The sequence below is a fragment of the Artemia sp. Qi Xiang Cuo genome, chromosome 2, assembly GCF_049724085.1.
Source record: "Artemia sp. Qi Xiang Cuo chromosome 2, ASM4972408v1, whole genome shotgun sequence".
Classification (NCBI taxonomy): Eukaryota; Metazoa; Arthropoda; class Branchiopoda; order Anostraca; family Artemiidae; genus Artemia; species Artemia sp. Qi Xiang Cuo.
Window position 1 is genome coordinate 73,739,321 of NC_142795.1, and position 13,457 is coordinate 73,752,777.

The window sequence follows — 13,457 nt, forward strand, 5'->3', positions numbered from 1 at the left end:
CTTCTCAAAAAATACATCTTCCTTCACATCTAATGTGTCAACAGATTTTTATTCTTTTCAGTATCTTTCTTTGTACCGCTATCACAGTTAAGTACATTTTTAAAATAGTCTGTCCATCTCTCTTTAACTCTTTCGGTATCAGTAGTTGTGGTCCCATTTCCTATGTTTAGCTAGGACAAGCCCAGATTGACTATTCCCTGTCCATTTATTAAAATGCCAGTACATGATTGCACTACTATGCCATTATCTACTGCTACTACTACATGCACTACTATGCCTGCATCTTGCAGGTCTTCCGCAATTTTATCCATGGGTTCCACTTCTCACCTCCTAAATCCATATTTTACTCACTCTTTGTGAAAAGAGGTTAAGGCACCCTCTTATCCAGACGACCATAAATTCAGTTGAGGTTTTTCGACCCAGGCAAATCAATTCACTATCTTAGTTTTTGAATTCTCTGGAATCTGCCCCTCTTTGAACAAATTAATGTTTTATGGCAAAAAATGGTACGAGGCACACATTGGCTGTCTTATAAACTGTTTTGTTACTTAAAACTTCATCATCACCTGATCATTTATCAAAATCCTGGGTAATCACTGAGGCACCCATTTTATTATCAGCGGACAGTTCATTTATAAATATGAAACTCATTGTGGCATTTATGTAAATAAATGCATTTATGTTTTTACGCTTTTATGTCTTATGTCTTTACGTCTCTACAGCGGGCATTTATGTATGCTCTAGAGACGGTTCTCAAGATTAGGAACTCTAAATACCTGGTAAAGGGTTTTAAACTCTGAAAAATTGATTGAATATTTTAGAATTACTATACTATACTGGGACTTTTTTACTCACCACGGGCAAATTTTGGTGTTCTGTGGCATAAAATTGCAGAAAATGCCACTTTACATTTGCAGGATCCATTCTGTTAAATAAAACAGGCACTAAATATCAAAATTTACATTCTAAGGGACCCTTTTCCAATATTTTACGATTTATGCGATAAACCATAAAAAATGGATTGAGAAATAAACACAAAAACTGAAATTGCACGTTTTAGGCATCAGGACCCCCTTCTCCACCGTCAAAATAGCCCACCACCCTTCTTTCAGAATAGCGGATGCATAATCTGTACATCGTCGTACATAACTTTATCAAAAGCAAAGTAAACCAATTTTAATAAACGACGCAATGCAATAAGCAACACTATAACCGAGTTAATTTGATACGAAGCCAACTGAACACAATGTTGCCAGATCGTGAACAAAAAAGTAAGCCGCAGCCTTTGAAAAACAAGCCAAAAATAAGCCAGACAATTTGTTCCCTAAAATCTAACTTTACTTTTAAAGGTGTCCAAGTTTTGACGGCCGTTTTATAGAAATACTCACCACTATTCAGGTCCTTTGATCCTACTGGCATTATCGACCTTTCAATTCGTTCCCTGGCTTGAGGAAGTTCAGTTCCAGTGTAGAGATTATTTTGAGGCTGCATTTAGTAGAATTGCGATAAACCGCTACCCCATGTGGAACTCTAGAGACTTTACAGAAATTTCCGCGTGCTATCTTCAGAAAATGCTCGACCATGCTTACTTTCCTGTCCAACAGTTCGGGGAAAATTATTGACAAGGACGCCCACCGGCTCGATTTCTCCTGTGTTAGTTCGAGCACTCTCCGTGTGTGCGCCGCAATTTCTGTATCCCATAATTTCACTGAGTCGGAACTCCGATTACTATAATGATAATCTATGACCCAAGGCGTTTTAATGTCAACCTTTCGATTCAGTCAGAGGATCTTTTTGGCGCAATAGAATTATTGCCAGAACAAATTCTTAAAATTGTGTCCCAGCCCTTATGTATTGGTTAGACATAATGATGCATTACTTGATAACGATCGTAACCCGCACACAAAAACAAAAAAGATCATTAGATCATTGGTTTATTATCACATAGATACACAAACAAAAATCAGATTATTGGGATATTATCACATATAGATTCATAAAATTATGGAAATCACTTTGTGTAAAGTCAAAGCTTTGGAATCAAATCCTTTTCCAAATGCTAAATGCGATGCTAAAACGCCCTTAAAGGGCTACGAAAGATACACAAGGTACACAATTGTACTTTTGTCTTTATCACAAGTCCATTCCAGGGTCATAATTGGCTATCATGAACCACAATACGTCCCTGGGACCAAGAACAAATATGACTGAGTAGAACCTCCGTCTTTGGTCCATGCACCGACTATTGGATAACCCGTAAAATCTGAGCGGAGGTGGAGCCAATTTGAGAACTGGCTGAGCACTGAGCTGACGGCCGTCTGCTTTCCCTCATCGCCGCCGTGCATTTGCGAGGAAAAGACCGTAGCAGGCCTCCAGGCGTGTATGATTAGTGTAATCAAACACTTTCACTTGTTCTCACTCAATTTTTCTTCTCCGGGGCTGTACTGCGATGAGCTAGTTGTAGAGGTAACGAATTGTAATCTTCTGTGCCAGCTCCACCTCCGCTCAAATTCGCCGGGTATCAGCCGTATTTTATTCGACTCCGCATGGTTGTAGTATCGAGAGAGGGAGACGAAGGTTCTCAGTCTTTATTTGTTCTTGCTGGGACGGATCTCCAGTTTCCTGTTTGATGAGCCACATTTTAACGAAGTCCGAACATTCCACCACTTTAAACATGGATGGGAAGTATCGTGGGCCAGATGGGGAATGACACGCATTATAAATTTCGATACTTTTCCGTAAGACAAACTAAGAATTGAATTTTGTTGCTGTGCTGCGAGAGCCAACTCACTCATCGATTTCTGAAGTTTACAACTCATCATAATTATATTGACCTTTAGTGCAAGATGGCTGTCCGAACTCTGGCTGCCAGTCGTTAAGTGAGTGCGTACCTTTTAAGGCGCTTTATGACGGGAAAACTAAAAAAAGTGGCAGTTTGGAAAAAAATGTTCCAGGGTGGAATTTTCGGTGATTAAGAATATCCGTCTTTCATAGCCCTTTAAGATTGACCAAATGCCCCTAAGATGTCCCTGAGTTCAGCTTCTTCGCCGTCAGCGTCAGGCGCATCAGCTCTGCCACATCGTCCACTGTCAGACGCATTTTCAGCTCCACTTTTCGAATATATGGAACTGTTGAACGAAGTCATTTTGGCCGATGGTACGAATGACGAACAACAGTGGCCACTGACAGACATCCACAGTCGAAAAATCAAAATTGCGTTTAGCATTGGTTAAAGTATTCTATTCCGAAGCTTTGACTTAACACAGGTCATCATAGAAAACGCTCTCTCAACGACTGCGTTGCTGATAGGCAAACTCAGCAGCGACAATGCCCACTTTGCCAAATCCTGAAAGACTGGCTCTCCAATAGGGTCGCGAAACTGAAGCACGTGGACCCAGAACTCAGAGGAGTCTTTTGGAAGTTCTCCGCCACAATGTTCATTCCAGTCAACCTCGAGCAGGCGTCTCCACTGGTTTTCCATGTCTCCAAATTCTGTCACTGGAATCACTTTAAGAGGTAGGTCGGCGAATCTGGGTCTAGTCTGAGATAAAAATATTGTCGGAGAGAGAATTCTCAATTTCAGAAGGGAATCAATGGCAAGAGGTAAACGTTTCAGAAACGACCTTGCAGCCGTCTTGAGAAAGCCGTGACAGCGAAGCTTTATTTCCTCTTTCATCTCGCTTGGAAGATCAGCTTCGCTGAGTTCAGAAAGAAACAAATGCCCAAAGTCTACCTGGTCGACAGGAAGGTAGTAAATTAGAAACTCAAGGTTGAGGTTAAGGGACACTGCAGACGGTCGAAGGATCCTGCGCAGGATGCACATGACCAAATCTTTCAGCTCTTGAAAGAGACGAAATTGGCCTGCATTCGAATGTTGAAATAGTATGTTCACCCTCTGAAAGTCGGCCAATAGCGGTTTCAGAAAGACAATGTATAGACGGTTGCGCTTAACACTGTACATTTCGTGTAAAGTTCTTGCAGTATAGCACCGCTCTTTTTCCTTGGCGATGCGGAAATGTGTTGTCAGTTCGAGGTATTGCTCATCAACTCTACAAACTGCGGTGTATCGCGACAACCAGCGTGTACTTGAAGGGGCCACAATTTTAAGGGGCGAATTTCCATGATTTATCAGCCTATACATCTGGCCGTACGCTTCCCTTCGCAACGGGCTTACGCTTAACCACTTGTACGTTTCCGAGAGCATAAATTCTAGGTTGCTCGGCAACTCTTCCACCGCCTCGGAAGCGCACAAGTGCAGGGAGTGGCAGACACATTTGAAAAGCTGAAGTGGGGTAAACCATCTGCTTTCAGCAATGTAAATAGACAGTGATTTGCGCCACACATGTTATTTGCCCCATCAGTACCAATACCAATCAGGTTTTTGAGAGGTACTTTGCACTCTGCAAGAAATTTTGTGAGTTCTGCTTGGAGTATAATAACTGTAGTTGATGGTACTTCAACAATTCCTAACGCAGTACACACTATCTTTTTCAACTTCGGGCTGTAATATCGAATGCAAATACATATGAACTTCATTGTAGAGACATCAGTTGACTCATCCAGTATTAGAGAGTACTTACCATCTCCAATGTCAGCCACTATCTCCTTCAGGGTTTCAGGTCCAAGCACATTCTTAATGAGAGTGGAACATTTAGTTCTTTTTAGCCTCACCGATTCACCATTAGGCCCAGGAAATAAGTCTTTGATGATAGTAGAAAGATGGTCGATTGTTCTCACCGACGAGTGACAGGCTACATGAGCAGCCAAGACCAGCTCCGCTTTCCGCGAAGCCAAGTTCGTCGACGTCACTCCTAAAAAATTAGCATTAATTATTCGTGATTATTTCGGCTATGTTTCATAACCGTTTATTTCGGCTATGTTTCATAACTTTACTCTGAAAGGGGATGTGGGTGGGGGGGGGGAGCCAAACTTCCGTCCGGATTTTCCCCATGAAGGTAAAGTCAGAGGGGGATGAAATGTTGCATGTTTCTTGGTTAGGACATGGCCTACAAAACGCAGCCCTCCCCACCTCTCTGGGACCGAAGATCGCTTAACACTGTTGTGGTATGTCTCTTTACAGAAGCAAAAGTGTGCTTCCTTGGTTGATTTCAATGACTGGTCCCCGAACTCCGATTGGGTCCCTCATACGCAAAATAACGGGCCACTGGCTATTAATCGTTATCAAATTCTGTTGAGATCTAAATGGAACATATTTTTGGTTGAGTGACGTATTTGAGGGCCTCTCTAAAATACACACAGAACTCAAGATGGGGTTAAGACTTCCCAACAAAACACACACTGGACATTGGGCCTTATTGCTACGAAGTTTCGGAGGAGTGCTACAAAGACCACTCATTCTGGTAGGTCTCTTGATGACAAGAACGTAGGGACCCCCCTATTGTTAAGCCATGTTCAAAAGAAAAGTACTCACCACATTCAGTGACTGGTTTCTGTATTTTCAGACTTGCTGCCTTCTTCTCATGCTTTTTCGATTTCATGTGCTGCTCCAGATCATGTTTGTGAGCCCTAAGCTCTGTACTATTGCAGATTTTACACAATGCTTTTGTGTCATCACCTTGAACAGGCTGAAGCCAGCCTTGGAATTTTGTATCTTTCTCCCACACAGACTGATATAGTCTTTCATAACTCTTTTTCACAACTTTTGTCATACTGGTTCTTGGCGTAACATTTCTTCCTTCTTCAGGTTCCTTGCTGCTTCCTTCGTTTTGGCTTCTGGACACCATTTCTCCTGTTTCACTTTCAACAAAATTCTGATTGTTTGTTTCAGTCTTTTTGTTAGGATTCTGCATATTACTAGTAATTTTGGACGGGGCAGGCTTAGCTACGTTAGTAGACCCTGAGGTAGCAATCTGGTTGGCTCAGGTAACAATCTGCTTGGCAGTAGATGCTTGAGGTATACGAAGTTTAGAAAGAGAGGTTTGAACCACCCTTTCTGGGACTAGGACAGGCTTAAGTACTTTAGTAGAGACTGAGGTAACAATCTGCTTGGCAGTAGATGCTTGAGGTACACCAAGTTTAAAAAGAGAGGTTTTAACCACCCTTTCTGGGACTAGTTTTGGTGTCGGACTGCCAGTAACTGATTGACTGTTCACCACTTCAGAGGTAGAGCCCGCTACGTCTGGTTCCACCAGTTCTTGGACTAATTTTGATTCTTTTAACAGCTCTGCCACTGTCTTAGACTTTGGTAGAACAGCTTGTTTTCGCCTGTAGTGGCTGGTGGCACTGCTATCACTGTCCATGCTGTCAGTCTCAGAGTCACTGTCATCTGACTCATCGGGTTCCACACAATCTTGGGCTGATGAATCATTACACAAATTTTCCACTATTTTAACTTTTGATGGAACAATTCGTCTGTATTTGGTGATGGCACTGCTATCTCTCATCCCTATACTAATTTCAGGTGCTGATATGTCTATTAAAGCTCGTTTTGGCTCGGATCCACCACCATCAACACCATCTGTTCCAGCACTGTCCGGTTCAGTTGAGTTGGAAGGCCTAGTAACAGTGAAAAAATGACATTCAATCTGAAAAGAGTATGGAAAAATAAACTGAATCTGTAAGTTCATCTTGGAGTAAAAATTGACAATAAGGTCCAAGCTAAGCTTGTACTTGTAACAATATTTGAATAATATATCCTGCCTATTCTGATGACTTCTAATTATTAAAAGATGATTTTTTAAACATCTTGCAACATAGCTGGGTTATAGATTTACATTGCAATACTGACTTCAAGAAGTTTAATTTTTGATTTCAGAAGTTTAATTTCAGAAAAAACTCAGCCCGGGGTCAAATTTGTGCGAGCAAAATCTGAGCCAACAGCTCTCACAAAACCAATAGAAGAGGAATTTCTGAGCTGAGCTCGGCCAAGAGGTTGCACAAACACAAATGGAAAAAAAATTGTGAGAAAGGCTGAACTGAGCTCAGAAAAATCGAGCAATGGAAAACGGCCTCAATGTTGAGTTTTCTCATATACTTCCACAAAATAAAGGTTGTAAAATGGCTATATTGACGGTTCTAGAAAAATCTTTCAGTACTGAGATATCAAGAACTATTAAACAGGGGCCTCTCAACAGAGAAAGGGATGCAAACAAATAGCATTTGGCAGAGCAGAATCTCAACTTTCTTTTCATTCCCAAAAACTATGTTTATACAAGGTTTAAGTACTGATATCAGTCAGAGAAATTCAAGCGAAAATTAAATATGGGCAGTGGCAATTACAAAGGCTCAGGCTCCTGTATTCATATATCTCTTTCTGATATTTTAATTAGTATTATATGGTACTTTATTACATATTAGCTATTAGCCTATATTATATATAACTAATTTCTCTAGTATTTAACTATAGGCTAATACATTGGGAAAAATGAATAAAAGTGAGTCTGAAACAAGATTGATTGCTTCAGGTTTGCTTATGTCACAAGCTGATGCTCATCACCGCTAAAAATGGGGGTGCAAACTAGTCATGTACACCAGCTATTTTTCTGTGGCATGTACCCAATTTGCTGGTAGCAAATGCATTGAGGTACACACCTCAATGAATTGGGTACCCCCCCATACCAGTTAGGGATTAATTGTTTTATGTACAACCATCAACATATAATGTACTCCTTCACCACTGTAGTAGTATACCACAGGATCTGTACCTCAGAATTTGATACCTACATCTAACCAAGTGTACTAATCCATATATAGCGTAGCAGGACCTACTCCATATATAGCGTAGTAGGACCTATGCCATGTTTAATGTAGTACTGATAGTGGGATGTAGTACTCACATTCTTAGTTACAGATCCTGTCGTGTACTACTGCAGGGGTGAAGTAGTACATGATGTTGATGGTAGTACATAAAACAATTAATATCCCTAACTACCCCATACCGATTTTCACTTTTGCATGTATTCTGAGAAAACCCATGACCAATTTGCTTCTTCCTTTGAGCATATTTAAACTGAAGTGATGCAAAGAAAACCTCAACTATAAATAAATATATCTTCTCAGACTAGGCCTAGACGAAAAGTGAAAACGGGAATGGGGGTACCCAATATATTGGGGGCAGTACCCGATGCATTGAGGTGTGTACCCAGTCGGCTAAGCTGTGTACCTAAACTGTTTGTACAGAGATACAAACCACAGAAAATAGCTAGAGCGTACATGAAGGTAGCATGACGACTCCTGGACGAATCACATGAACTAAACAGCTAAACAGGATCTGTAGATGTTACAGACATGTCTGTTATGAGGTTGATTCCTGGCGTTATAATATACTAACAAGTAACAGCTAATATACTGTACTTTCAGCTGTAGTTGAACCCCATGACTTAATGGCTAATGCTTTTTATGCTGTTGTTACGAAGCCACGTGTCTCTTAGGATTTGAAAGCTTCACCACACTGCCGCGGTTACATTCGTATTTTGACTATAGAGTTAAAACGTGATTTTGACCTTTCGTGAGCATTCGTTCGTTCGTTCGTTCGAGAATCGGATGAATTGCCAAAAAATATAAATTCTTCCCGAAAAAGTAAATCACGCCAAGAAATGAGCCAGCTCAAAATAAAAATAGCCAAGTTTTAAGCCACAAGCCAGTTCCAAAAATTTTCACGCCAGTCGCCAACAAAATAAGCCAGTTTGGCGTAAAATAAGCCAATCTGGCAACACTGACTGAACAACTCACTTTTTAACACCGCGATGCTGTAAATTTGAACCAGTTTTCATGACGCAATTGATGTCTTATTTTTATCAGATAGAGAGACCTCCCATTTTTATCAAGTTTCAATCATAACGTGTAAATGGTTTCGTGAGAAATGGTAAAACTTCTTAATGTGTCAAAGGATAGAAATCAGATTTTTATATGTGAGATTTATTGAAATTCAAATATTCAAAATATAGTCTATATTATATTTAAGCAGTGACAATGAGCTCAAACACGCCCCTAAAAGAATGCATGTGCTGTGATGCAATTAGACTTCCAGGAGAGTTGGAATCTAAGCCATTCCTACAACAAGCAGAAAATGTTTTGTTAGGGCGCATTTGCAAAAAAAGGACCCTCGATATAGAAAAACTACTGATATTTCCAGAAGTGATCGAGGAAATTGGGGAGCAAGATCCACGTGGATTCGAAGCAGAATACAGAATTCACGATGAACTAAAGAATTCCAACTTTCAAATGTGTGTATTTTACAGCCCTAAGTTCAAAAAAAATGAAGAGATTGGAGACTTCTTGATTATAACCAAATATGCAGTAACTATTTTAGATGCAAAAGCTTCCAAACTGGCTGAAGACCCATCAGAACTGGATTTAGAAAATTTCCGGAAAAAGCTGTTGTCAAATAAGTATAAGAAACAACAAGAGCGTGTTCTATTTCTTCTTGAATCTCTATTGAAGAAACATGACTGCAAGTTTGATGCCGTTAAAATTTACTATTATAATTTGTTCGCAAATATAAAGCGTCCAAACTTGAAGGAAAAGCAAATAGACTTGAACCTTGACAATGCGCTTTTCCAAGATGATTATATGCAAAAACTTTATGACATGACTACGAATCGAAATGAAATCATAACATCTGATTGCGAATATTCACTTCGCACTCTAGTAGCATGGTAAGTTCTTTTTTTTCTCTGAAATAATACATTTATAAATCAGCAACGTAATTTGCTATGGGGCAGGGGGGCAATTGTCCCTCCTAGACCTTATTTTTATTCCCCAGACCCCAGTTTGCCCCTCCCCCACCTGCCAGCTGAAATTTAATTTCTCCAAAAATCTTGTCAAAACTAAGCTAAGCATGCATAATTCGAGCATTCGACGAAACGGGTCAGTTTTCTTTACTATAGCTTTACGTTATTTATTACTGTGTGGCTCATTCTTCCAACTTCCTCCCCCCCCCCCAAGGATTTTGATGAAATTCACCACTGTTATAAATCTGTTTCTCTATTTGATATTCCCAGACGGAGCTCTTCAAGCATCTCATATTTGCGGAGCAAATAAATATCCAACTGAGCGTTTAGCACAGTTTTTTAATTCTATAAGCTTAACTTGTCTTTAGCTAGCTTCCCTTCTCTAAAACAAACGTTTTATTTGTTCTCATATATCATCATAAATCATCATATATAACACCATCATATAGCCCTTCAGGTGCAGTCTTCTTTCTTTTTTTCTTCTTTTTTTCATAAAATCAAATGCGAGATTAACAAAAAATTATTTCAAGGGGATGTGAAATTTAGGGTCTGAAATGAAAGTCACCTTATTAAATTTAACTTATCAGAGAAACCTACTCAGGCTCCTACTTACAAAAATATTGATTATTTTCAAGAAGAAAGATCACGGATGCTTTTTTTCAAGGGTGATCGTATTGAATCAGATATATAATTATTTTTTAGTAAGTTATAGCAAATTACATCGATCGAACCTAACTATTTGTCATAGAAAACCGAAATAGGGCGCATCTGAAGGGAAATTAAAAGTTCCGGTGCCCTTTTAAAAGTCAAAAGTGATTTTATCGAAGTAAGAATCTAATTTTCAGAAAATCTGCATTTTTATATACCTATTACTTATTATCTCTATGACGTTATGACATCATGTGAAATTATAGCTAAAAATAGTGATTGCCTCTTTACAGGATACCGGAGTTATGTGAGGAAAATATTATTAACCGCAATTCAACATTCAGTTTAGATCAGAGTTGCCTCCGCCAGTAGGATTTTACTAGATCTAGTAAAAAAAAAAATCGAGTAAATTTAGAGGATCTAGTAAATTTCCCGAAATCTGGTTAAAACTAGTAAAAGGTCTGGACCTACATTAAATAAAACTTTTTTTTATTTTTCTTGAATTCAGGGAAAAAAATTGTTGTAAACATATGACAATGTACAATTTTTTCTGGTCTGTTTTACAATTTACAAGTTAGCTTGTCTCTCTTAGAGACAGACAAGCAGTCACCTATTTTCATAAACAGACACTTCACTTCCGGTGTCTAAAGGTCGACGAAATCAGCTTTCTGTGTATCAAATCTTACCAACTAAAAATGAAGCTATAATGACACTTGGATTTGTGATGATTGGGAATCTATTGGAATCAAAACAAAAGCCAACCACCCAAGATGATTAGGTGAATCTCCTCAGTTTGAAAATTTTATTGAGGAAAAAGGAGCCTGCTGAGAGAAATTAAAAGTAAGTAGAAATGTAAAATTATATATATATATATATATATATATATATATATATATATATATATATATATATATATATATATATATATATATATATATATATATATATATATATATATATATATATATATATATATATATATATATATATATATATATATATATATATATGTATATGTATATATATATATATGTATGTGTATATATATATATATATATATATATATATATATATATATATATATATATATATATATATATATATATATATATATATATATATATATATATATATATATATATATATATATATATATATATATATATATATATATATATATATATATATATATATATATATATATATATATATATATATATATATATCCAAAAAAAGGATTTTTGAACTTGTTGGTTTCCTGAATTTTCATTCGTACTGTGAAAACGAAAGAAAACAGGAAAAGAGAAAAAAAAAAGAAAAAAGATAGATTATCCTCCTGTAGTAAAAATCGATCCTTGATGGTAAGCGTGCGGCGTAGCCGCACGCGCAAAATTTTTTTTGGAGCATTTAGTAAAATTAGATGCGATCTAGTAACTTTTTTCTCTCCGATTTAGTAAATTCTTCCAGGTCAGGGTGGCAACCCTGGTTTAGATTGTGTCCCTGTTCATAGAGGAAGAAAAAAAGATTATACTATAAAACTTTAGCGTATTGAGCGGAGGGGGCTTCTCGAGAGGGTAACCACCAAACGACAAACAGTTTTACTAGGGCTTTAAAAATAGCTTTTATGTCATGCCAATGGTTTTTATATTTGACCAATAGCTTTTAAGTGACTGAGATAGAATGTCAAAATTTAGCGCATTAAGTGGGGTTCAGAAAGGTGCCGCATACGGTATAATTTCTGGTTATTTTAATGTTTAATATTGTTCCTTACCTTTTTTGGTACTGGTGCATTATGCGGGCACCGCGAAGAAGTCAAGTATGGTTAATGCTAATAAAATAAAATAGGATGAATACATGATAGTTTAGGAACAAATTTGGGCTATATATTTGCACATTAGGGGGTGTGGTGGGGTTTATAAAGCATAGCATATATTAGATACGTCACCTCACTTAGGTACCTTCGCCCCACCCCCCACTCCACAAACCAACGATTAAAAATTGTAAATAATTGAGAAAACGCTTTGCAATCATTTATCTATAGCGGTCTCTTGCAAATAGCCCGTTTGACGGGTTTCATGACTGGTTTCCTTGATACAGTCTATAGCGGTGGGCCCGCATAATGCACCAGTACCCTTTTTTTGTTCGAAGATTGAAAATAAAAATCAAAAAGCATAAAATTCAAAAATGTTGTGGAAAAAATACCAGAATTTAGCTTGAGGTTCCCAATGATTAAACCTGCTTTTTAAAAATTTATTATCATGATAATATTCTATGCTGTAGCATAGAATTACTGTAGCATATGCTGTAGCATATTTTATTGTTATATACTCGAATATCTTTGCTAACATTTGATGCATACAATAATAATGATAAAAAAAATGCTTAATGAGAAACAAAAAAGTCCTGGTGAGCCTGATGACAAAGAATAATAAGTTTGATTTCAAACGGCTTAATAAGACGGGGAATACAATTGGAGTTCCATGTAGATCGAAATGATTTTGAAGAAGCTGATAAGTTTTTATTTGAATTCGATCTACGTGGCAAATTTGATCTAAATCCACCAGAATTGCAAAACGGCACTTTTGTTGCTATGTCTCAAGTGGAAAATCTGGGGCTAGTGGGCTCCCGTTCTGTCTAGAGTGACGTTTAATGGCTCATTTGAAAGCTATTGATCATATCTTCGTGATTTTTATTATTCATACAATGTGTAAGTGTAATATAGCAACAAAAACATCACTTTTGTTGTCACTTTTTAAGTAGAAAAGCTTCAAAATATAAAACGATATCATCATTATCATAATTATGGTTCAAAACCTTTAACTGGAGGTTTGCAAGAACACCTCCCGTATGTTCCTACTCCAAGCCCTCTTAATAAGCTACGTAATTAAGGTAAAAACACCAATATATCAAATTAGACTATTAGAGGTTTGGTTCTGTTAGTACAGGGTTGGACTTCAAATTAGAGTATTTTTCGCTCGATTCCTGCTGTTTTTTTTTCAATCACAGTTTTGTCCCTTCTATATGATTAGATAAAAAAAAAAAAAGTTTTTTTTTACTGAAAGAAAGGAGCAACATTATTCCGTACATGAAAGATGCTGTCCCCTCCTCAACGCCTCA

General features: G+C 37.6%; 1 protein-coding gene and 1 pseudogene across 1 annotated transcript in view; one reads left to right on the forward strand and one right to left on the reverse strand.

The window, feature by feature from the left end:
• Positions 1-2,998: 2,998 nt before the first annotated feature.
• Positions 2,999-3,964, reverse strand: LOC148955601 (uncharacterized; annotated as a pseudogene).
• Positions 3,965-8,829: 4,865 nt separating this feature from the next.
• Positions 8,830-13,457, forward strand: part of LOC148955602 (uncharacterized) — a 92,995-nt gene continuing 88,367 nt past the window's right edge. The window contains exon 1 of the mRNA XM_089108266.1: positions 8,830-9,617. Within this exon, the coding sequence (XP_088964392.1) occupies positions 8,932-9,617 (686 nt within the window). The 5' untranslated portion in view covers positions 8,830-8,931. The remainder of the gene's footprint in view (positions 9,618-13,457) is intronic.